At 40.4% G+C, this 25,434-nt stretch overlaps 1 protein-coding gene across 6 annotated transcripts in view; it reads right to left on the bottom strand.

Moving 5' to 3' along the window:
• The window catches only part of diaph2 (diaphanous-related formin 2), a 334,433-nt gene that overhangs the window by 95,507 nt on the left and 213,492 nt on the right, over nucleotides 1-25,434 (bottom strand). For all 6 annotated transcript variants that reach the window (XM_049746603.2, XM_049746754.2, XM_049746826.2 and 3 more), the window contains one exon: nucleotides 15,784-15,907. In XM_049746603.2, the coding sequence (XP_049602560.1) occupies nucleotides 15,784-15,907 (124 nt within the window). The remainder of the gene's footprint in view (nucleotides 1-15,783; nucleotides 15,908-25,434) is intronic.

Raw genomic sequence — 25,434 nt, 5'->3', positions numbered from 1 at the left:
CACACATGACGGTGCCAATACAACACTTAGACTTGTAAAATCTTAAAAAGGTCAAGTCTCTCGCTGCCGCTGATTTAATCAGTAAACATCAATCCCGCCATACACGTCAGGCGTGAACCCTTCAAAGTGACAAGCACTCGCGTGCCATGCGTGTCATTTAATATGTATGGCGGCTAATCTCGTAAATAACATCACACCACTTAAAGGGTAGAGGGATTTACGTGCTATTCACAAAAGACACAATGTTATTGATTGGTCGTATCACACAACATTAAAGACCCCTCTTCTTCGAAATGAAACCATATGTAGATATTTCATGTGATCATTACGATTAACTTAAATCGACAAAACGCATTTGGCAGACCTTAAAATAACAAGCACATAATAACAAATATATTGGATGGTACAACACTTTGTAATAAGAATCATGGGGGCTCAGTTGTTGCCATAGCAACATCAGATCACCTACCTTATTGGTCTATAATATCATTTTTATCTAACATCACTTTTACTTTCTTTTGCTTCCTCTTTCATGCATCTTTGTGTCCACGATCTATCACTAAAATATGAATAATAATAATAAGTTATGAAAAATGGGCTTTTGAAATGAATAATAATAATCAGAAACTATGCAATGACAATAAATACCACCATTGCTGTTACAATAAGTAGCAATATTGATAATTAAAATATCACCAAAACAACTACGATTACTAATGCTATAACTAATACTACCACAACTACAAAAAATACATATGGTCCGCATTTTAATGACTTCAAAATAGATCCTGTAATAAGAACAAAATCAAAAACAACACAACAATCTGGACAAAATATTTGAATATAAAGTATTTTATAAAATCCTCTTGTCCAGCATTTACGTGTGCAAGTTTTTTTTTTTGGGGGGGGGGGTTATCAAACTGAAACTTGTGATAACAACAGCACAACGGAACATATTTAGTGTGCCAAATCAAATATCTAGGGTTGATAATTTCAGTTTCCAAGTCTTTTATTGAGTGCTTTTCACTGGGTTTAAAGTCCATAGAACAATACATTGCGATCCAATTTCCTTCACAATCATTGCCGGCCAATGTTTTCTCTTCACAGAGCCGCGGAAGTGGTGATAGAAGAAAGATGGCAAACTAAAGTGAGACGGACACAGAGCATATAGGAAGTCTATTGATCACATTCCAGAGTAGGACCGGTGGCCCAGCAGTGCGGCGCCATTCAATAGTCTTATCATTACTGCAGCATAAACTCATTGGGCAGGTTAGCCTATTTGTCCCTTGCTCTTGTGTGTGCGGGTGAGTGGGTGTGCATGCCTGTGCATGGGCGGAGTAAAAAAAAAAAAAAAAAGTAGATGATACGTTTCGATTCCTGAAGCTAATGGATCCCATTATGAGACCACTTGCAGGACATTTTTTGTTCCAGCTTAATGAAGTGTCCTAAGAGTAAACTGAGAAGTTAAGATGAGATGCAACACACTTTTTAAGTGTTGTAACACAACATTGATAAAATTATCAATAGACACAGTAGCCTGTGAAATGAGCTGGTGGGCATTTCTAAACAGACTTTGGCCTATTAAGTGTAAATAAAAAAAAGTGCAGACTCAGTTAAAAGCTGATGTTCTTTTATATCCGTGGAGCTCAGTGAACGATAGACTGGACATGCACTTTGCGCTCATAATTGGCAGTAAGAGAGAATTCACGTCACGGGGAAATTCAAACAATAAGTGATGATGGCTAAGTAATTAGACTTAATGTACAGAGGGGATAACCTCCTCTCCTTTATTAGATTACATTGATGTCGGCGCCTGACAAAGATTAAGCACAAGAGGCGGAGACGAGTGGGGAAAGGAATATTGGAGCCGTCTCCGTTGGCAACACGCAGGCACGGAGGCTATTTTTAGCCAATTAATTTAAGGCGCTAAATAATTAACTGATAATTATCTGGCAATCAGGAGTGAGATAAAGTGATCACCCTGGGATTTGCCTTTCCCTTCTTTTTTTTTGTTTTTTTGTTTAGTGGTGTGTCCCAGCAGATGAACAGAGGGCACTGTCACAAAATCAGCAGTCTGGGATAAAAGTGAGAAGTATCCTCGCAGAAAGTGGGTTTTGCCAATGATGAGTGCCTAATGAGTGACAGAATACTGCCAATTGCGATGTGAAAAGATGTGCATGCTTGGCAGCTGTCTTCATGCTGACACACACACTCCCAACTAATACATATGTAAATACAGATATTATACTTGGAAATGATTGAGCTACCATCGCGAAAAAAGCCCCATGACAGCCCACAGTAAGTGCCCCTCCCCTAACGTCAAACTACACTCGAATGAAGAGCAATGAGGCCTTAGATAAGATACTCTACACCTCTGGATAGGAGGGCTCTCTTTCTGTGTCCAGTCCAAGTCTAGTGTGAAGTGCACTCTAAATCTGTACAAGGATGCATTAAACTGGATGTTTGCATTTTTACAGATGCACGCAACTTGGTGCAATTAAAAATTGGCATTTTGCGCCATTGTGGGTGTGAACACAGCCTGCCAATTAAAGTATCTTCTCATTCCCTTTGAAATTGCCACAACAGAAGCAGTCCTTGACATGGTGGAACAGGAAACTGATTTGCTGGAGTCTATGAAGAAGACTGAAGTGCATAGAGCAGACATGGGCAAACTACGGCCCGCGGGCCACATCCGGCCCACGGGGCCGTTTAATCCGGCCCGCCAAACCTCAATAAATTGTATTATTGAACTTTTTTTTGGGTCATTTTCCCTGCAATTAGTATGTTTCCCCAATAGATGGGGAAGCGCCCCCCCGCGCATTTACTCCCGGAAGCCGTGTCAGAAAGCTCGGTGCACACTGGCAAGTGCGTGTACGTACTAAGTAGTACGGACCCGGCGCACTCCGCGCTCTATTTCCATCAGTGCCGAATTTCGAGTGTGGGCTGTGACGACAGCATTCTTGTAATTCGCGCGCTGAGCTTTCAGATACAGTTTTACGCTAAAGCCACCCACAAACCTTCCCCTGGAATCCTTCCATTGAAATGAGTCGCCCAAGGAAAAGCAAGGTGAACACTGAGTGCCGAGTGTTTAAAAAAGAGTGGACAATTTGGCTCGACGTATGCGACGTGACGTTTAGCCACATGAACATCAACATCAACCAGTCACAGATCTAGGTAAACGGACCAACACCTCGGATATCTCCTGAGAATTGCCACAACAAATTTTACTCCGGACTATGACGCACTAGCAAAAAAAGGGAGACCAACAACACTGTTCCCACTGAAAATGAAGGGGAGGCTCACAAGTTTGTTGTAAAAAAATGCATTTGGAATATGATTTGTACAAATAGCAGGGATTGAAACCAGCGACCATTCTCATTTTCAAACAATGCATGATGCTCAAGGACATTGATGCACCACCTGTTTGCGACTAATCTTAACCTGTAATGTTCTTAAGGCTTACTTTAAGGAAGTGTTTCCCGTTTCCTCACCTCTGTTACCAGGTGTTTGTGAGTTAAAACTCTGCTCTGATTTTCAGATACCCCTCACCGTGTTGCCGTTTTGATTACTTTATTTGGATGTATGCTTTCACCGATTATTCAAGATGATATATTTGGTCGGAATGTTTGCCGTTTGATGTGATCTCATAAGATAAACATCTTTCATTAATCTGACCTGCGGGCACTGAAGTGATGGAAACTATTATTCATAATAACTGTCATATTTAATGAGAATCACTGATAGTAGTTTTTTGGTGAAATAAATTTTTAATGCTGTTAATAAGTGCATTTGTTTTCAAAAAGCTTTTTTTGAATATCCATGCTTTACTACCTACTAAAAGCACAAACACCTTTTATGCAATGACCTTTACATGTCATTTCTATTGCGTCACACAAACACTACATCCATCTGCTCCTGGTTCGGCCCCCCGATCAAAATTTAGAACCAAATTCGGCCCGCCAGTCAAAACGTTTGCCCACCCCTGGCATAGAGTGTTTGTAAGGAAATGTCTGTTTATGACATACCAATTTCTCACATAGCTGTGCCACAGCTAGGAGGGTGAATTAAATAATTAAATAATTGTATTAATAATATTTCAACCAATTCCAACCTATGGTCATAAGAGAAATTTTACGACATTCCCCACACAGGTCCACAGAGGATCTGTCTGCATGTGCAACGAGCAAATTCACCAAAATCGTATTACATGACCTGTAACGACAGTTAGACATGGCTTCAGCATGTCTAGTTTAGTCTACTTTCTGCCACAAAATTCTCAGGTGCAGCGAGCCAGGCACATATCAACCCTCAGTACACCAGGACACCCACCCTGGTGCAGAGTGGTCTGCCAAATTCTCAAATAGGTGAAACGAGGCTTGCGGCCAGCACACAAAAAAAGCTTCCGGCAAGAAAATGTGTCAGTTTGCTTACTCCAACACTTTAACAAACAAGATTAGGATTTGTTCGTGTTAACCGACCGCTAACACATCTCCTTTACAATTCTCAAAAGGTATATCGCTCTGAGCAGTGTCTTCCTCTTACTGTTAGTATTGATCACACATATTTATAATTTAGGTCTTAGACGGGTGAATGGTGGTGAGTTTATTATAGTGTTTGTATGAAGTCTTGCTAAATTGTCAGGAATGCCGGTGCTCTATCGCTGACTCCCGTGCGTGTTGGGTTTCAGTGACGCTCTTTCAATTGCTTCTTCACTCCTCCTACTATTATTGACCTTTGTTCCACAGTTGTGGCATGCGTCATTTGTTATAACTGTAACCATTTGTCAAAAGAAGCAAGCAAAACTGTCAATCTAGTTGTCTTTCAGTGCCACTGTTTCCTTTTCTTAGCTTTCATCTCTGCATGGTGCTTAAGCTACTGTCAAGTGGTGCTAACATCTCAAAACTAAATCAAATAATAATGTCATTTGATGCCCCCATAAAAGCCTTGATGCAAATCCATACATAGCGCAACAAAATAAAACACAAAACCTAAAGAATATTCTTGGAAAAGTACCAAGGCTCTTAGCTTCACTTAGCGCTAGCTAAGGCTGACAGGCCTACCTGGCCTACCCACTGAGCAACCTTTTATAAAATCAATGCCACCACTAAACACAACTCCCTCCTGTGGAGCGGCACCTTGTTACAGCCTCCTTCCTGTTGCACACAAGAAGGGAAACCACAGACAAACCCGTAAATTAGAGCAACCCCAGATGCCAGATGTCCACGGCTCTTATCCACCACACCCTGTTTTCTCTCATGAAGAAGAGATAGCAGTACTGTCAGTGTGTGTATAGGGTTAGGGTTAGGTTGGTGTGAGTGTGCGTGTGTGTGTGTTTAAGCAATTCTATATTATTTAAAATTGCAGACAGAAACATGACATTCTGGGAAAATCATTGTTATTTGTGTGTTGGGTTGATGATGTATGTATGTCATGCCAAAGTGTCTGAATGGCTTTGTGTAAATGGCAAAACACCATCTCAACAGTGTGACTTGACCAGTGAACAACATTCTAGCTAAAACGTGTCTACTAATTTCCAATAAGCAACATTCTTGCTAAAATGCATCTACTGATTTCACCTTAGTCACAGCAATAAATGTGCAAGGATCTATGACTTGTTCCTCCTCCACCTATGTAATTATGCATTTGGCAGTTTGTTTCTCTACTCTGCATTACATTGCAGCTTGCTTGAGTGGCGTCTCCAAATAAGCTGGGCCACTCTTTGGAGATGAAAATGGTGACAATTGGTGAATACGCATTATTATTCGTAACTTAAATCCATACAGGTTAGCCTTGCGGTTGCGAGTGGACGGTGGTACTGAACTGGAAAATGAACTATATTGGCCATTAAAATACAAATGTAGACATCTATTGGAAGTGTGATGGTGCAATAATTATTAGCAGAGTGAAGCAAACATGGATCAAACTCATTGATCCGTGTTTGTAAAGCCTAAAAAAAAACTCTCTGGGTTGTTGTTTAAAGTCTGCAAATTTGGTAGAGCACCTGAAAGGAACTGATGTGATCCTTAATGTAAGATATCACCACCTCATTAAGTTGTGTGTTGTCCAAAATCAATAGTCTATTCAATTGGCATGCACTACCACACTCTATTGAATATAAAACAATACATGTCTTTTTAGCTCATGGATGGACTTGTTATGATAAAACAATAAAGGGGCTGTTAATCCAAAAACAACGGACCATGTGTTAATCTTCTCACTCGTAATATCGCCATCCTTTGGAATCCTGAGGAAAAGTTACCGAGTGTCTTTAGGCCTTCGTCATTGTGAGGGAACAGGATGGAGATAAGCGCCTGGACAGCCAAGATGAGAGAGCGACAAGGAATCACAGTAATAGATGGGTGAGGGACGACCAGCAATACAAAAGAGATAAGGGCGGCTCATCTTTTGCAAAGTGTATCACCTTCATGGACATGATGAGCATTACCACTAATCTCGTATCTACGCCGAGAAAAGACGTCAGACATTCAATTGGCCCCCGACAAGCTCCCTCTTGTGATGAAAAAAGCACTTGAAGCAAAATATTACAACGTGTATTTACCGTCATGGCACAGTGTATAATCCCTGTCCGTGATTGCAATTAGTGCCTGGGGGAAAATAAAAGCAGATCATCCATTGTTTTGCACAGGGTTTGGGAACAAACTAGTATCAGAGCGCATGATCAGCCCTCATCAGCCTTGCATCGCAGACAATACTTGAAGCCATTGTGTTTGCCATGAAGCCTAATAAGCTTAAAGCTCAGTATGAGGCTTAGTATTCATTTGCGGATGGTGAACTCCTATTTTGCACATAGTTCACTTGTAATATGATAAGAAGATATTGTTAAGGGATTATGATACCTCCCCGGAGATCTATTAGTGAATATGTTGGAATGGGTGAGTTTTGAGTCATTCATTACCTTAGTGGCTACAATATGCACGTGTTCAACTATCAATACAATCAAAGCACACTCCTACACATTAGCATAATATGTAGGCAGCAAAAAGCATCCTGGCATTGATAAATGAATTGGTGTGAGTGAAAAATGCTTGAATGGATAGAATTGGATAGATGCCGCATTGGAGGCTAAAGTGACAATAAATACCACAGGGACTAATCAATCTAACGAGGAATACAGTTTCAAGTCAAATTGGTTCCATCAGAGTGCTTTTGTTCTATTAGCAACATAAATGAAGTAGAAGGTTTTACCAGGATGGAGATGGAGAAGCAATCTGCAGAACAATCGGTCCAATGCCACAGTGTCTACTGCTATTATTAACACATTGGCACTCACCAGCCTAGCCCGTTCTACATCCTGTAGAGCCGTCACAATTGTATTGCTCTTTAGCGAGGGGAGAATACCAACAAGCCAAACAGTGTTTCTGCAAAGAGCCTAAGGGCTGGCCAGGTGAAATTCAATCTGCTTTTTTTTCTTCTCCTGTTGGAAATCTATTAGAGACCAATAAGAACGGCCAAGTGAGAAGGTCTGAGATATTTCGGGTCAGCCTTGGAGGTTAATTGTTCAGTCGCCTGTCTGGTCAGTGAGGGGATCACTGTGTGAAACCAATCCTGAAGGCAGGGGGATGAACAGGGAGGCTGGATGGCATTCGGGAGATTAGAGCACTTGATGGGAAGGCGAGCCGATGGAAGGCGGGTGAGAGAATGATGGGGGGGGGGGGGGGGGGGATGAAGCTACACCCTTCAAATAGATACTTTCACAAGGCAACCGATGCTAATTGGCCTCTGGTAACCAGTTCAAGTCTATGAGTTGTTATGTTTTGCCAATAAGGCCACTGAATTAAGCTATTCCAATGCCGTTGACATCACAATTTTAAGGTATGAAATAATACCCACCAATTTTCTATAGTGATTGTCCTCAATAGGGTCATGCGAGATGTAGAGTCTATACCAGCTGATTTTGGGCGAGAGGTAGGGTTATGGGTGAGTACATATAGACAACCAGTCACGCTCACATTTACACCTGGACAAGTCTTCAATGAATCTTGCATGCATGTTTTTGGAATGTGGGAGGAGATAACGCACACAAACATGAAGAGAACATAAAACCTCAACACTTATGAGATTAAAACCCAGAACCCTAGAACTGTGAGGGAGACATGCTAACCCTCCGGTCACTATGCTGTGTGTTGTATCTTACCACTTACCACCACAACGCTAATGAGGACAACCAATACAGAACAAAGAATGGATGATTAAAGTAATCAGCAGCAATAAAGGCAGGAAACTGTTGCACACAATAACAGTTTCCTGCATGTGTCATATTAGGAAAAACGTGGTTATTTTCTTTTCTTCTTTTTTTTAAAACTTTTTTACACTTTACGGAGTTTGAGAAAGCATTGGACCTGGCTAGCTTTCCCAATGGTCAGTCTTCTGTGACCAAAAATCAAAGTTATGTGAGAATACAATACCTAAAAAAGCATTGGAAAACACAACTTTAAAATTAGGCAACATCTTTGTGGACATTACCTCAATCTTTAGAAGACTGTGCTTCACATCACATGAAAAAATTGAAATTGTCTGTGTGCATGCTTGGATAGCCACAATACCATTGTTTTACACTTGTGTATCGTTAGAATGTGACGGAATGTTTGTCCCACCCGTAGCTCTACATCCACTCAAAGCACGGTGTTGAAAAAAAATAAAATAAGTATAAGCAAAACAAACATCACACACGAGTTGGTAATTGTCCTGAAAGTCAAATGAAAACATGGGGTGGATAATAAACATTCGCTTGTCTGTTTAGATAGTTAGAAAAAAGCACATGCGACCCTGTGGCTACATGCCTCTGTGCTATTCCTTTTTCACCACTTCACGTTCTACATTTGACACACATACACACACACAGACGCTTACATGTACGGAGGCGACAAACGTCCACCATACGGAATGTCCCGCGTCACCTTGCTGAAAGATGAATGCCTTTACCCCTGTCCTCAATCATTTTAATCACTTCTGTGAAAAAATGCCTTGTTATGGACTGCCTGCCAGCCATTTGATGCATACACGTTTGTACAATGCTGTCTCCTAAATAACCCTAAACACAATGACGAAGCCATTTTCCCACCAGGCACACCTCCGCTACGTTGGTGTAGGTTTTTTTTTTTTTTTTTTCTTCTCCCTATTGTCAACATCATGTGTCTTAATGACTACAAACTGAAAAGGATGTTGATAGACTCCTCCAGAAAACTGGGACATTTCAAACCTCAACTACAAAGAGTGCCGTGGAATGGTACGAGTACATGGGTGGGGTTGTTAGTGTTCAGAGGGAAGAGGTAAAAAAAAAAAAAAATCTCTCCGTCCATCCATCTCAATATTTTTGTATGACTTCTAACCAAGAACACAGGTGCCCTTGAAAGTCATGGCCCAGAATTGTGGGTGGTAAAAAGAAAAGGAGTTCATCAGAGAAGGAGATCTATGGTCTCTGTACTTTCAAACAGTGTTCTTAGACAGGGATGGAATTCTACAAGGCATCAAGACAAAAAGCTCAGGGATCAAGCATAAATCTTCATCACAGAAAGTCAATTCAAGGTCGGCTGTTGGTTCAGGTAAGAGATGTGTCTAGCACATCACCTTCTTTGCACCACAAGAACATGGCTTAGAGATAAGTGTGTGTGTTTCCACTGTATGAGGTCAGCTCCACCCACCTGGATTTCGTGTGCTGTGGTTTTCAAATTGTAAACACGAAAAAGCACAGTTTCACAATATTCTTTGAAAATTATTCTAATAACCACTTTCTTTATCTCTGTGGATGTCAATCTTCTTCACTAAATACTGTCGCTCAGCTCATCAGAATCAGCTTTATTGACCAGGTTTGTGCATGCCAAATAGAGAATTTGACTCTGGTTGATCTCAGCCTCTGTACAACATTTAAGCGACTGACAACATTCAGGTAATTAACAATGTTACCTTCAAAACAAAAATCATTTCTCCTAGTAACAAAAGACATCCATACACTTATTTGGAGGATGATTGCCAACAGAAAAAAAAAAAAATCAATCTAGTAGCCGTCCCGATAAAAGGCCGGTCTTGGAATTCAGCACTTCCCAAGGTTATACAATGATGACATCAAAGTACAGTACAGTAACCGAAACCGGACAATTGCTATCTTAATACAAACAGCATGTTTGCAAGCCTGTTACAGTGACCAATGACTGGTTTAGATGATGTAAACTTTAGAGACTGAGATGTTATGAGAACCCCAACGTTTGACTCAAATCACAAGCTCTACAATACGTTGTGTCATTTGACTGTTTCAGAACAAAGAGCAAAATTCTCCCACTTAAGACTGCAAAGATCTCTGTCAGTATTTGAATCAACGGGAGACATGTTTATTAATACAACAACATCAACAAGGTGTGCAGTGCCAGTGCTTTTGCTTGAAAGAAAAGCAGCCTTATGGAATAACAAGCCTTTCGGCACATGTCGTCAACACACAATGTCCTGGGAAGGCTTCAAACTCAACAATGATTTCTGACAATTGCATCCTAGACTTGACTGGCACAGAATGCCAACCAATCCTTAGTCTGAAAATAGTGACAATGAGGGGAAAAAATATCCCCGAAAAAAAACCCAAAGACTGTCAAACTGAAAGCTCATGTGGTGGAAAACAAAGTTGTGTAGGGAAAGAGAGAAGAAAACAAATGTTCTTTTCCAATGTGATTGAGATTCACATTGAAAAAGCACATCATGTTGCAGCCCCCACACTGAGTGAGTCTGACAAGATACAGTCTGTGCTGCACCCCCCCATGGGTGATTGATGATTTTCATTTTGCCAATTAATGGAGATTCCTCTCTTGACTACAATCTGATTGCTGTTTGTAACTGTTAGTCTTTCGGACTGCCACACATTCATTTTAATTAGCAACCTCGCCCCATTTTTTCTATCTTGCACTGGAAAATTTGCCAAGTTGAGTGCAAAGTGACTCGCTGGCGAAACAGCTCACTGTGTCATTTGTTGTCATTAATCTGTTCATAAATGGCACGCTTTAAGATGCTCCTTTCGAATAAGGCGACTCATGTGTCGTGCTTATAGCAGTATCTTGTAATCAATTAGCAAACGTGAGGCAATTAGTAGACTTAATCTGCATAATGAAGCGCTTAATTGCTTCCAAGCATGCAAAAGCAGTCGATAAGATGGTTTTATCATTGGCGTGATAGAGCTGGGTGGATAAGGGAGGACCGTAGTTACAGAGACCCAGCCGTCCCTGCGGCTAATCAATGGAGAGAACCTGTTAAGGAAATTTAGAGCCACAAAAAAAAATAGACTATAGTCAACCACCGTTCATTCCATACGCACATGCTAAAATCCGAGACCATAGCTTGAATCCCATCTTTGGATAACCTTCTTTTATCTGCAATTCAAATTGTCCGTGCACAACACTTAAATGCCCTGTAATGGTTTAATTGACGTTACTCTACATTATTTGGCCTGGACCTGAAATTTGAAGGTCAAACACCCTTTGTCTTATTTAGGGAAGAACAATCCTGGCTCTTCAAATAAACCATTTGAATACTGCCTCTGATATCTCTATTTTCTTCATGAAAAGACCAGCGTTAGAAAACAATTACTGCTTTGTTAGTTTCCCTTAGGGCCTAGTGTCACTGAAGCAATTGTGCTTTTCTATCTTAAATGAGGGCAATCATTTTCTGCTTCTTAAGGTACTTTTCTACCAAAACAGAACTGAATTTGAACACATGTGCTAGTATCTTTGGAAACAATATGAATGGCTATTGAGATACATCTTACATGCGAGTGTCATTCACTCTTTAAACCATTCTGGTGCACCACCCAAGACTGTCAAAATCCTCAATGGCTCGTATTTACTAGACAAATAACTCCAGTCACGTTCTTCTCTCACTTGCCTTCGGAGGGAATAATGTGCCAACAATGGGCCTGCCATTCAACTAAGTCAGGGATTTCATTTAAACATCTAGTGAGAGCAAAATCATGAGCCATGACGATGGAGAGTGGGGACGACTGAGCAGAGCGACTCGCCTGGTCGACTGCAGGATTAGACTTAAGCAACAAGTGCTCGAGGGGGGCTTTGCATCAAACCCAGGAGCCTGTGACAAATGAGGGTGGCTGGGCTTCTGTCTATTACCATCGCACTAAGCCCAGGCCCTTTGGGGAAGTAATGAGGTGCACATTGGTTCTTCTGCCACTAGGTCCTCTTGGTCTCCGACTGGAGCACAAATAATCATCAGAGGCCTTGGCCTGCAGAGACCAAGCTGTGTAGGAGTGGATTCATTTATGGTTATGTGATGAACGTTACAGTCATCTGCTTTACTCTACCATTAAAATACACTATGCAGTGGGATATCCAAAATCAAAGCCAGCAAAAAAAGTAGTAGAATTTGGAGGCCAACCGAAAAAGTCCATAGAAAATACACTGAGAGACTTCAGTTCACTGCGCATCTTAAGATGAACTGTTTCGACTTTCTGTAGTTTCTGATCCATCATCATTGAGGAGATTGCATGCGACAATGGAAGTGTCATCACTGTACAGAAAACAACAACAACATTATTTCTTAATGCCTTGTATTGACCACATACAATACAGAGGGTGACACATAATGGCCTACAGGGGTGCATGCAGATCCCTAAAGAACCCCCGGGACTGAAAGAACGTAGGGAGGCTTGATCAGTTGTTGACTTGCCAACAAAGGGTGACCGTCAGGCTCAAACCCCTGTGGACTAACTAAGCTTGAGCGCCACACTCCCCGCAACCCCATGGGTGCTACAGGCTATGGGGTTTATCGTCAGGCTTCCATTAGTGGCTAATGGAGCTGTCACATATGGCCCAATGTCAAGAGCCTAACAAGACACTCATTGGTGAACTCAGAATACACTCATGTGGCCAGAGGGTGCGGTGATCCTTCTGTGGCTCTGAGTAGATTGCACGGCAGACAAGCGAATAGTGACTGTGACACAAAGCAGAACATTTGCTCTACAAGAAAAGCTTACATTCTACCTTACCTTTAATAAAAATGGTGACACTTTAGCCATATTGCTTCAAATGCGAGTCTGAAAATTGGTTTAACCTTTGAGTTAGTTCTTTGTTTGTCTAATTGAATATGCAAGTTGTAGTGTGTAGCAGAAAATGAAATATCAACACCAACATGAATGGGTATCGCATGTCATAAAAGTGTTACTCTAATTGAAATGTGTTCTTCCTAATGCTTATTTCATCTAAGAGCAAATAAGGCTGAATGGGGAAAGAATTCATTCAGGGAATCCTGACATGAAGAGATATTAAAGTTCCGAGGCATTCGTAAATTCCAAATTCTTATGTCCAGTTCAATGTGCACTGTGTGTGTCCATGACATGAAGCATAGCTACCATAAACAGTTTAGTTCCATAGTTCAGAGTCCCTTTTCTGAACCCAGTATAACTCAATATTCATAAAACGGGCCCCTGAAGACAGGTCTTTGCCACCCGATATGTGGTGACTGGTGTGAATGGTGTGCTGTTACTCTGTCCTTGAGGGAAATAAGATGTTAAACAGAATAGTGGGAGGCCGATTGAGCGCATTCAGTCTCGCCGTTGAAGACATATCAGACATGTCCTTGAATGTATCAAGGCTCGGTTGGCCCTCTCATCATCATGCCAATGGAGCCACGACAACTAGCATCAATATTCTAGTCTAGAGAGTCCTCTTCTTAGCCGCCATTGCTCCTCGGCATTGCAGCCTCCCCGATGAAATAGGGCTCTCCAGGGACTCGTGCCTCAACTCCACAGCCTTTGTGGGCTCCCTTTTTTTCTCGCTGATCGAGATCACTAAACTGCTGAATAAACAGCCCATTCAGTCATTTGCATACATTACAGTAATGGAAAGAGACAAATGTATCACTAAAGCCAAATGAAGTGCTTCCACTGATCTCAGTTTGATCCATTTTTGTCCACTCTTTACCCTTTTTTATATTGCAACAGGATACATACACAACTCTTATGTTCTTATTTGGTAGGTTAAAGTTAACTTCAAACAGACACAAACAATTGTATATTGGATGACATCTTTTGAAATTGGACTGTAACATTGTAGGTAGACATGACAATGAATTACCGTGTGCCATTTTCTTTCCCACAATGCCTCAGTATTACAAAATCCTTGACTTTGAATGTGTACTTCTATGTGAACACAAATGTCTTCACGTTAACCTTAACAAAACCTCACAAGATTGCTTTGTTAGATCAGTGGAAACAATCTCTGCCACATCATTCCCCAACAGACTGAAGCAAGTTATTGTCTTACGTGACAGTTTCAACAGAAATGCTAGCATACCAACTAATTAGAAGGGAGAATAAACCTGTTTTCCCCCAGTAGCATAAAAGACACGGCAAGAAATGCAAAATGCAACAAACATTCAGCCAAAAGAAAACGCAGATTAGTTACAGCACAAGTGATAATTGTATGCATGCTTTTATGTTGTTATTACACACAGGTGATAGATAATATGTAAATGGCGCACTCCGGGGAGGTGTGTGAGAGAACAGGCATGCACTTTCATCTGTTGACTCCTGTCTTGCATGGCAATTTGTCAGGATTGTAATCAAAAGTCACAATAAATTAAATTATAATCAAATACCTCTGAAGACGAACTATTTGTAATTTGGCCAACATATGAGAGGAAAACGTCTTTTCTTTCTGGCAATCACAGAAAAAGTCAGCCACCGAAGGTTGGGAAGTGGATCGACTCTTTTAGGTCACGACCAGACAACCTCTCGCCATTACTCTCCGGGGAGGAACTCCAGACAGTGAGGGACAGCCGAGCTGCAGTACATCTACACTTCTCGGGTTCCTCTCAATCAAACCTTCGGTTCTCCAAGGAGAGCTACAGAATCAATACCAACATCAAGGGTGCAGGGAAGCTTTCCTTCCTGCCTGACGCACCCCTCCCAGAGCGCCACCAGGGAGGAGGCCGCTCATTTTCTTAGTGCTTTTAATTACACGCACACACACACACACACACACACACACACGCACACACACACACACACACACACACACACACACACACACACACACACACGCACACACACGCACACACGCACACACACGCACACACATGCACACACACACATGTAGTATATGATGATCCCTATACACTCCATATATTCATTCATCACCCACTTTTCAATTCCCTCCCTCTTATTTCCAAAGTGAGCTGACATCTTTTCCCACTTGACACCCTTGATTGGTCACTAGTCAATCATAGAGAACATGGAGACAGGCACCTCAAATTCACACATTCTAAGCTCACTGCATGAATGTCAGCCCAATGAAGCACTGACCAAAGACAGAAACTTCAGCTTATTGAAGCCAAGGCTAATTCTATTGTGGTGGACATATTGAAAGAGGACAAATACCATGAGAGAAGCCATGCAGCCGCAGCCGGGTCAGAAGATGAAATCAGTGAGAGGCGATAGATAAGTTTGTGTGAGGGTCTGGAGCCACCATTAAAGAGTCCCCGGGGGGACAGCCAGACGTGGCAGACTGCAGTAAAAATAGCCGCGGGCATGATTTCACTCGAGGGAACCAGGGAACAAGTGAGGAGGGCGATCCGATCAACATCTCACAGCAAGGCAGCCACATTCATTCTCTTACTGTCCCCCGGGTGCCACCTATCACACCAAGTGACTTTAAGTGCTTACCGGCGAGGACGCAAACACAGCATGCCTTCGCCGTGCCAATGCATAGCGTAACCTCATATTCCACATGCCGTAGTTGTACACAAACTCCAAAGGCAACGGAAAAAAAGGATATGGACATTTTTTCCACAAACTTATCTTGCGTGTCGTCACTTTTGGGAAAGTTTTCAATGTCATTCTCCAGCCTCACGATGTGACGCTCCATGGTGGCCAGACTGCTTTTGAGGATTTCAGCAGAGACTGTGGAGAGAAACATTAATACATCATATATAAATTAACGTTTCCGGTACTAGAAGTCGAAATAAACATGATGTTGTGACTCCTGTGTTATCCATTTCAGGCCAAGATCTGCATAAGCACCACGTACAGTATTAGCGTATGCACGTTTGTGTGTGGTGTGGCTCATTAATCAGTCTGTAATCACTGTTTGCCGCTGCTGCGGATTTCACAGTATTCAGATTCGCCTTTTCAAGGAGACACTTCAAACAGCGAGTCTTAAGGGATCAGATAGGACACGAGCATGAATGCACAGCTGTGGTTAGGTTGATGTTAAAGGGCTTAGGCTCATCGACACACGCACACACACACGCTCTGGCACACACTTCCGTGAAGGAGTTGAAAAAGGAGCCACATTTAGTAACTTGAAAACGGTGCCATACAGAAAGACTAAAACTGTTGCTTTAATCTAAATCAAATTAAATTGAGCTGGAGCTATAAATAATTTCCATATGCCTTGTTACACCTAAATCGATGCTGTAGTCCACATTGTTGGAACACTGTGTTTGACAGAAAGCATAATCAATTTGTATTTTGATAATCATAATTGCTTTTGACAATTGCTTTTTACTTACAGGTGTAGGTGTAAAGCACACACTAATAATTATAGCAATTGAGTCTACTAACAATCATCATCATTAATGCAGTAGTGATGTGTGACCCAAATGAAAAAAATGAATGCCTAAGATCGTAACACCCCTTATGAAAAACACAAGAAAACCCCCAAACAAAACATACAACAATGCAGCCACAATCATCTCTCCTTATACAGTCACGATAAATGTTATGCTCTGGTAAATACCACAACATACAGAGGAGGAAAAATATTATGTTATTATACATTTAAATGATGGCAAAAACTTCTAACATCAATATAACTAAGTATACATACTGTATATTATGTATTTGTGAAAAATGAAAATCCATGTGATTTTGTTTTTTTACAGGCAACCTCTCTAATGAATCAGTTACTTTCAATAAATGCCACAATTTCAGCAAATGCAGAGGTGTATTTGTTTGTATATGTTTCCATCTGTACTGTGTTATAAAGAAGATACATTATCTAATCACACAACTGTATCTCTAATAACTTCCATACCATAAAATGTTTTATTTCAACCTAATCTTTGTGTTTTGCAATGACAATACGGTTGTTTTCTGTACGATGGAACCTACCAGCATAACTGAGCGGCGTTATACTGGCTTCCTCAATAAGTTATGTTACTTAACCTCGCCAAACCCTGTGCATCTGCAAGGTTATCCCACCCACTCCACTGTAATTGAAGTGGGAGAGGAGAAATAAGACAGGCTGACAAGCACGATGGCCTCAGTCACACAAGGGTCAACCTTGTTCTGCTGTACATCAATTCCGCAGCTTGGATGCAGTCTTGTTCTCATCTTCCCACAATAAAATTGAATGAGAGCATTGTGGCTCACATGCACACCAGTAGCCCAGCTTTCAGCACAAACGCGGGCCGTATCTCGAGTGGACGCTCTTTTGAACATACATTTAACACACAGGCATGTGGTAATGTACAGTACATGGTAATGGCAACACTGTGATGGGTTGAGTGGCACGGTAGCAATTTAATGAAGAAAAAGGATGAGGTTGCCTGCGTTACTAGACAAGGCGGCTGGCTGCTAGTTGCAAGTATACAGTGACATAGAAGTTACAGAATGTTGTCATATTACCTGAGGCGATATTTGCTGGTAGAAAAGAGTACGGTGTACTTTAGCTGTTGTGTTCTCATTACACTGTCGCTACAGGATTGCACTACTGTTAATAGTCTATTTATCAACTACTGTTTGGAACTAGTTTCTTCTTTTTATTATCTATAGTTGCCATGGAATATACTGTATGTACCGCATTTTTTCGTACTATAAGCCGCTACTTTTTACACAAACTTTGGCTCATGCGGTTTATAGTTCAGTGTGGCTTAACTATGGATTTTTCATTATTTCTATGATATTGTAAATGTATTTGTTTTTGTAATAAAGGTAATAGAAATTACGACATTTATTTTAAAACACCTGCGGCTTACAGTCCGGTGCGGCTTATGTATGAACAAAATAGGATTTCCTCCTAATTTTAGCTGGTGTGGCTTATATTCAGGTGTAGTTTATAGTTCAGACATTATTGTACTTGTATTAAAGGTTCTTGATGTGACCCCCTCCCGGACTCCCGAAAAGCGACCTTGAGATTTTAAAGCTACCAGTACTTATCAGGAGAGGATACATGGAAAGCAACATGCCGAACGGGTGAAGGGAGAAACCGTAAAATTTGCAAGACAATGATTTTTTTTTCACTTTATTAACATTGCTTGTATTAAAATTACCAAGATTACATAAATCTGAATTTTTGGCGTGCAGACAAAAATGGTTATGGCCACAAGACATTAACCAGTGATTTAGATTGTCAACAGGACTCTGATAACATGTCTCTGCGAAAAAATACTATGTAGTGCTGGGCTGTCGGGATGAGTGTTTGTTGTGGGTTGGACTGTCGAATTGAACAAACATGTGGGTCACGTGGCCTATCTGATAAATGTTTGCTAAATGAAACACCGTAAACATGTGGAGCAAACCGACCTGTGAGTGCCTCTATGTTCTAAAGTGGAGTTAAGGTCAGAAATTCGACTTCAGAAACATTTAGATGACAGAGTTACACCCACATCATAAGAACTCAATTCAAACGACAATGTATGGACGTTGTGACACAAATAGAAATAATTTCCGCTTAGTTCTTCTTCACTAAAACACATTATGTTCATGTCACTCACCACAGCAATAAAGCAGCCACGGTTTTGTCTTTGCTCTAAAAAGTAGCTTTTATGCCATGTCAGTTATCTCTGCCATGATTGTTTACCTTTGCTTTTTTTTATTTCCAGCAAGTTGCTCGTCAGACGAACTGACTTACACGCACACATATGTGTGTCAATATACACACTGTGTCGTTTTTTGCTGTAGAGACAAAAACCACAAAGAAACTATTTTATTGAAGTTAGCCTCACTACGGTGAGGAGTCCAGGCATTCAAGTATTCCCTGTACTACAAAGGCCAAGAGTCCTTGTGGATAGACCAAGAGCATGAGCAGAACACAAATCAATATCCACTTTCAAAGGAGGGAATCCGATGGAAGTTTACATAACCCAATATTTGGGTTGAAAAAGGTGTAACCAAGGGGTCTTATCCAAGTTTTTAAAAACCTAAACATGGGCAAATTGTGTTTTTTTGTAGGCCTTTTTTTTTTCTTCTTTTTAAAGTCCACTTTCCAGACTCCGCTGGGTAGGACTGGATTCTCAATATGGCTTTCTTCCACTGGAGGGTGGTCCATGGCCAGTGGGTGAAATGCCATACTGAGAATATTTTTGGAGCCAAGGTTTTTACAGTCGGATGCCCGACGGAGCCTTTACCTGAGCTTTAAAAATCAAAAGACTGTACTGTCAATATTCAGGGTTCTAAAGGGTTATTGACTGCATGTAAATGTAGTCATTGAGGCAGAGTCAGGTATTCAGACAATTTCATGAGTGTCAATTTTAGGTCTTTATTTCAAGACAGCAGGTAGGGATAAAGTGTGAATCTTCACACTGCTGGCTTTCGCTGATTCCATTCCACATACGCACCCTCCTGCCCATTCTGACCCGACTCATGCTTTGATACCATCATAACATAAAGCCAGACATTGCCAGCTCCAAATTCATCTCAATTTTATGTTTGTGCTCCGACGCAAAAGACTGCTTTAACAGCTAATGTAAAGGTATGTATCAAGGTGCGTAATCTAGTGATGAGCCAATTACTTGGCCAAGTTACTGCATGATGATAAATAATAATAATAATAATAATAAAGTTTTAAGGTCAGGTATTTTTTGTGGGAATATAATGATAATAATAACAAATAATAAAAAGTTTTAAGGTTAGGTATTTTTTGTGGGAAATACCGTAGTGTAGCCTTTGGTGCCAGTTTAATCTTGCAGAATGTAGTGCATATCCTTTTTAGATATCATAACTAAAATTACCACTAAAATATCACAGCTATTTTCTGGTGACAAAAAATTGCTACACTGTTCTTCTTCTGAATCTTCTGAATGCACATTTCAAAGGGATCAGAGGAAGAACGCAGTCTGTGTGTTTGTCTGTGTGTGTGTGTGTGTGGGGGGGGGGGGGGGGAGTAAGGTGATGTATGTATACGCTGTTTTTTCAGGCAGAAGAAGATTTCGGAGATGAGTAAAATTATAATAATGACTGCTGTCAGCTAGATCTGACAATGTCTTTTATTGATCCGCAGAGCACATTTCTAAAAAGCTTCTTAGGTTTTGAAAGACGAGCCACATGCGTACATACAAAAGCTGCTTTCCCTTTTAAGTTCAAGATTCAAGGGTACGTTATTGTTCTCTTGGGGCAATTTGTTTGCAACAGCAGTTAAAATACACAACACAGCATCACACATGTGCATTCGTAAAACAGATGGCATTTGGAACCATGGACTTTTTTAATCTGTAGGTTCTACACTGTGGGACAGTCACCCCAATGGGAGCAAAGAAAACATATTTTTTTTACATCAGGAAAAAGGAGTACACCCAATTGAATGATATAGTGTTCACACGAGTGTATTTGCGCCACAATTCAAGCCAAGTTATATGACTTGAACAGATGCAAGTACCCAAAAATGCATGTATAAAAAATTATTGTAAAATGATTTACATTTGTTTATCTTTATCAAAACAATTGCTTCAAATGTATGTTCTTCGTCTCCTTAGATGTTACAATGTGCAGCAAACACCCTACCTTTACTTGACTTTTACTTAAACTGACCCTGCTATTTATGGATGTTAGAGGCTGAGTGTTTTTCATCCACATAAATAGTTTTCACATTCATGCTTTTCTATAAAGGTGAGAGCCTTTGTATTGTGTACAGTGGGCCATCACTATAAGTTGCTAATAAAACAGCTCTAAGGCACTCGGCCATGTAGTACAGTGTAGTAGTTTAACCTTTTTTTTCTTTAATGTCAGGGGCTAATTGGATCATTTTAATCCTGCACTCAACCAGTTCTTTATTGTGGCAATCACATTTTTGGTCTTCACAAATGTGTCCTTACAAGGTGGAATGTTCTACAAAGTGCATGAACAAGTAATGTAGCAGCCAATGAAGTTGTGGGTTTCTTGTGTGTAGAGGGCAAAGACTTCCCAGGGAATAGTCATCATCACCCCCAGGTCAATGTCTAAACTTTCCCATACATCCAAATATATTGTAATTGACTCCATTTGTAGTTCCTCCAGAGATCGGGCGCTGGCTTGGAGCTGCGGTGGCTGCCAAAACCAATAATGTCTCACAGACATGACCTTCATTGTAAAGCTCTGAGGTGTATATTTTCTTTTTAAATTTTTTTAGGGACAGTGATATTTTTGCTCATATTTTTTTTTTTTTTTTTTTTTTTTTAATCCAAGCAGTATTTTTTAAAACAACTTACTACAGTCTGCCCAAGACAATACTCATGTCAAAACTGAATTACTTGATGAAACATGGAGGTCATCCTTTTTCATGTAAATTTGAAAGAATTGTTTTGATAAAGAAAAACAAATTAAAATTATTTTACAATTATTTTTTGTACATTTATTTTTTGGGTAATTATGTATTATTATATTTATTTATGTATAATATTTGTATACCTAATGTTTTTGCATCTGTTCATTTGTTTATGTATTTAAAATGCTCCTGTTATGTTATGTTATGTTATGTTATAAATGCACCTTACCATATGCCATTAGAGCCGTATGTTTTCACTGTGGGGAGGGGTATACTCATTATTTGAACGTTTTCTTCTTACATAAAGGATTAAGGTAAATGCAAATTAAAACAGGAACTGGAGCAGAAGTAAAAAGGATTTCCAATGCAATTAGTACAATGACAAGTGACAAATTATGATTATTTACCATTGTGTGGCTGGTGTCCAGGTTAAAACCAACCCGTGAGACACTGTCTATGTTCTAGCATTGTGTGGTTGTATTATTCCCTAATTGTGTGTGACAATGTTGAGTATTTTAGCATTTTACTATTTACAATTAGACCTGCTATGGTAAAATGTGCTCTTTGTGATGACAACCAAATCGTTTTTAATGCTAAGTATGCACTCGGAGGTTGCCTCGATCGTCTTTTGTTGGCATTGTTCTTTAAACCTCCTCATTTGCCACCTTCACGTCTGCTGTTTTGAACGTTACATGATACCAAGTAATCAGAGGGAACAATAGAGCTGCCTTGCTGCCTTGTCACGGCAACAGTATCAATTTTACACGTGCAAACGGAGCATCTTTGATTCTAGCTGAAAGGGGAGCAAAATGACTTGTGTTTATCCTTTTCTCTCTGCTCGGCTCTCCTACTGTCTGACTCCCACATCATCTTCAATTCCTGCTCAGGTGGCTCAATGAAACAAGAATGGAGTTTCTCATGAAGACAACTTGGATTTGAATGGTGTGGACAAAGACAATACATGGTGACAATGACATGAATTATATAAAAAATTATGATAATGTTTGATAAGACAATGTAGGAAATGACTAAAAGACGAAAGACCACAAGGTGAAGACAATAAACCGGGGATAGCTAGTATATGTATTTCATTTTTTAGAATGAAGAACAATGAAGGAAACTGGTGAGAATTTGGAAAAGGGATTTCTGGTACACATGTATTTTATATTTCAGTATATTAATAATGTTTTGCCATGTTGCAGATAGGTAAAATATATTCAATTGTTATTAGACTGCAATTTTACAGTCTTATCAAACTTGGTGTAAAACCTCGCGCAAAACATGCAAGTCGATTCAGATTCACTCTATCAACAAACCCAAAACAGGTTGTGGTTAATTCACAACAATTGTGTCTCTCAATGAAGAGTGCATTTGCAGTAATCAATCTATATGATAGGAAGAATAATCCCCTTTTGAGGCATTTTAAGGCTGCAGTGTAAAGACAACAGGGGCTTCCTTGATGGGTGTTTGCCATCTTCCAGTGTCTGACGCCCATATATCATGTATTTACTTGACTGGAGAATAAACATTACAGTGAAATATATGACGGTAATGATGATGCTACGGCAGTTAGTGGTGAATCTGACTGTGCTCAATACTCAAGACTCAACACAAGCCCACAGATGTAGTCAAATTTGAGTGCAATGTGCATGCATGTGAATTTTATACACGAAGACAGCATGAACTTGAATGATCCATGTCGAGCATTTGCACAATGTTTGGTCAATTTCCAAATAAGGCTGGATTTGCCGTAGTGGAGGTCAAGCAATTCTCTTAGTTTGATTCAAGCGACATCTAAGGAATCTCAGCGATAAAGTGATGTATTTAACGAAGACAATGTCAAGGTTACCGAAATTAAAGCATTCTATAGGTGCTTTGATTCTATGGTTTTGTCGTCCTTATTTTTTATAAACTCATAATCAGCACATTTTGCTCAGTACGCACATCTCCCACGTGAGTGTTGTCTTGTTTGTCTGCTTTCCCCTTCACTTGCCCCTCACTCTGATCCATTCATGGCACAAGAGCTCCCTCTATGAGAGACATTGCTGCTGCTTGACTGCAGGAGCACAGCAAACAGAACCTTTAGACACACCTTCCTCTCCGCATTATTCTCTTATAATTTCTTTGTTTATCCGTCACGAGAGGTGAAAAGGTTGAGTTCAGCTAAATCAAACACATTTGCCAATACATTCCTTGCCATCGCAATAAGTAAAGGTAGACAAAGATACAAAAATTATATGCGGCGATTATAATTCCATACAATCTCTTCTGGTTGTTTTGGGGTATAGCAGCAAACAATATATTGTGCACTTAAAGAAGCTTGTTTCCTTGACGCCACATCAGTACTATATAAGTCAGCCAGTTTTTCTACATCTTGAGTTAATACACAACTAAGGTTATAGTATACTTAAGTCAACATTCTTGTGCTGAGAGACCATCCTACACCTCAAGCTCCCACCATACGATCTCGCAACCCCACACTCCAGTAGTTCAACAGTGAGTACTGTCATCCCACCATCACTGTCTTTGATTCACACCATCCGTCAAAGCATTTTCAAAATCAATCTCTGTTAACCCAGAAAATCATACCCACTCCCATGATGGCCATTTATGATTATTGTCATGACTTAGATGGAAATGATGCATTCCCAGAATGCAAAAATCCCATTGCTCTTTGATAAGCTTTATGTACAGCAGCAGAACTGATGAAGAGACATCTTTCAGTTGGTCCGTCGCACTGCTTCTTTCGTTTGTGCTGATGAAATGAATTAGATTGGTTCAGAAGTGGTGCATGGGGGAGGGGGGTCAGTTCAATGCAATGGGCTCACTGAGTGGAAGAGGCAAAATGGAATACAAGGCATTTGGCAGCAGAAGCCAGAATTCATTTTGAATTATTTAGTCGAAGGTGAGTCTTCAATCTAAATGTTGCAAAGGTATGTTATGCCATCATCTATCCCCTGCTGCATTCAATGAGGCAAAGTGACGGGGCTATCAGTGTCACGCTGACAGATGACTTACAGTACAGCCTTAGCGACCACTCAACAGTGGGTGTAAATACAGTGTATCATATTCACCTTCAGATACCAGCAAATCATTGCAAGTTATGTGTGCTAGCCAAAATCTATTTCTTTGGAGGGGGGGGGGGGGGGGCAGTGTAATTGCCACTCACATATTCATGTTCCACCTGCCAACAAGTTGGTCTTAGTTTTAATGAGGATGGAATTACGACTCATTATTTTTACACATGTTGGGCAGCTCTGAATCTCTTTTGTTATAACAAATACAAAACCGCCCTGGAATCATTAGGACCGCTAAGGATTGAGTGATTGTGTGAAACAGATTGGTGATGAATTGTTTTTTGAAGTAATTGAGGTGCCACAACATTTTATGTAGTCCAGTCATTATGGAGTGAGACTAAACGTCTGGTTGTAAAAATAAGTACAGTATTGTCTGCACTATAAGGTGCACTGAATTATAAGGCGGACCTTCATTGATATTTTATTTTAGAAAATATTTCATATATACAGGGCACACAGGATTAAAAGGCGCATAAAGTCGTACGACTGGATCAAACTGAGGTTGACTAGGGTTGCGGTATGCATCTACTAGATGGTGCTGTGCTAAAGGGAATGTCAACCCAGTCAATGAGGTAAATTCCTACTCTCTTTTTGTATGAAAGTGATATGGTCTGGCTTCTTACTTGGTCCACCAACCCCACTCATTTTTTTGTGATCATAAAAAAAGCGAGTGTGTGCGTTGATGCGTAATGCGTTGATTAGCTTTGATGACGGGCGATTCACTGTGCTTGTCTCGCGATGGACTTACACATATGTTAATCAAGCGATGGGATTAAAGTGACTCGGTTTGGCATCTTACTTGGTCCACCAACCCCACTCATTTTTGCTGGTCATAAACTTTATTTAGTTTAAAAGAAAGAAGCGAGTGCGTGCGGTGATACGTAATGCGT

This window comes from Syngnathus scovelli, chromosome 1, assembly GCF_024217435.2.
Source record: "Syngnathus scovelli strain Florida chromosome 1, RoL_Ssco_1.2, whole genome shotgun sequence".
In the NCBI taxonomy this organism is placed as follows: Eukaryota; Metazoa; Chordata; class Actinopteri; order Syngnathiformes; family Syngnathidae; genus Syngnathus; species Syngnathus scovelli.
The sequence above is the reverse complement of the archived record's forward strand: the minus strand, read 5'-3'. Positions and strand labels throughout refer to the sequence as shown.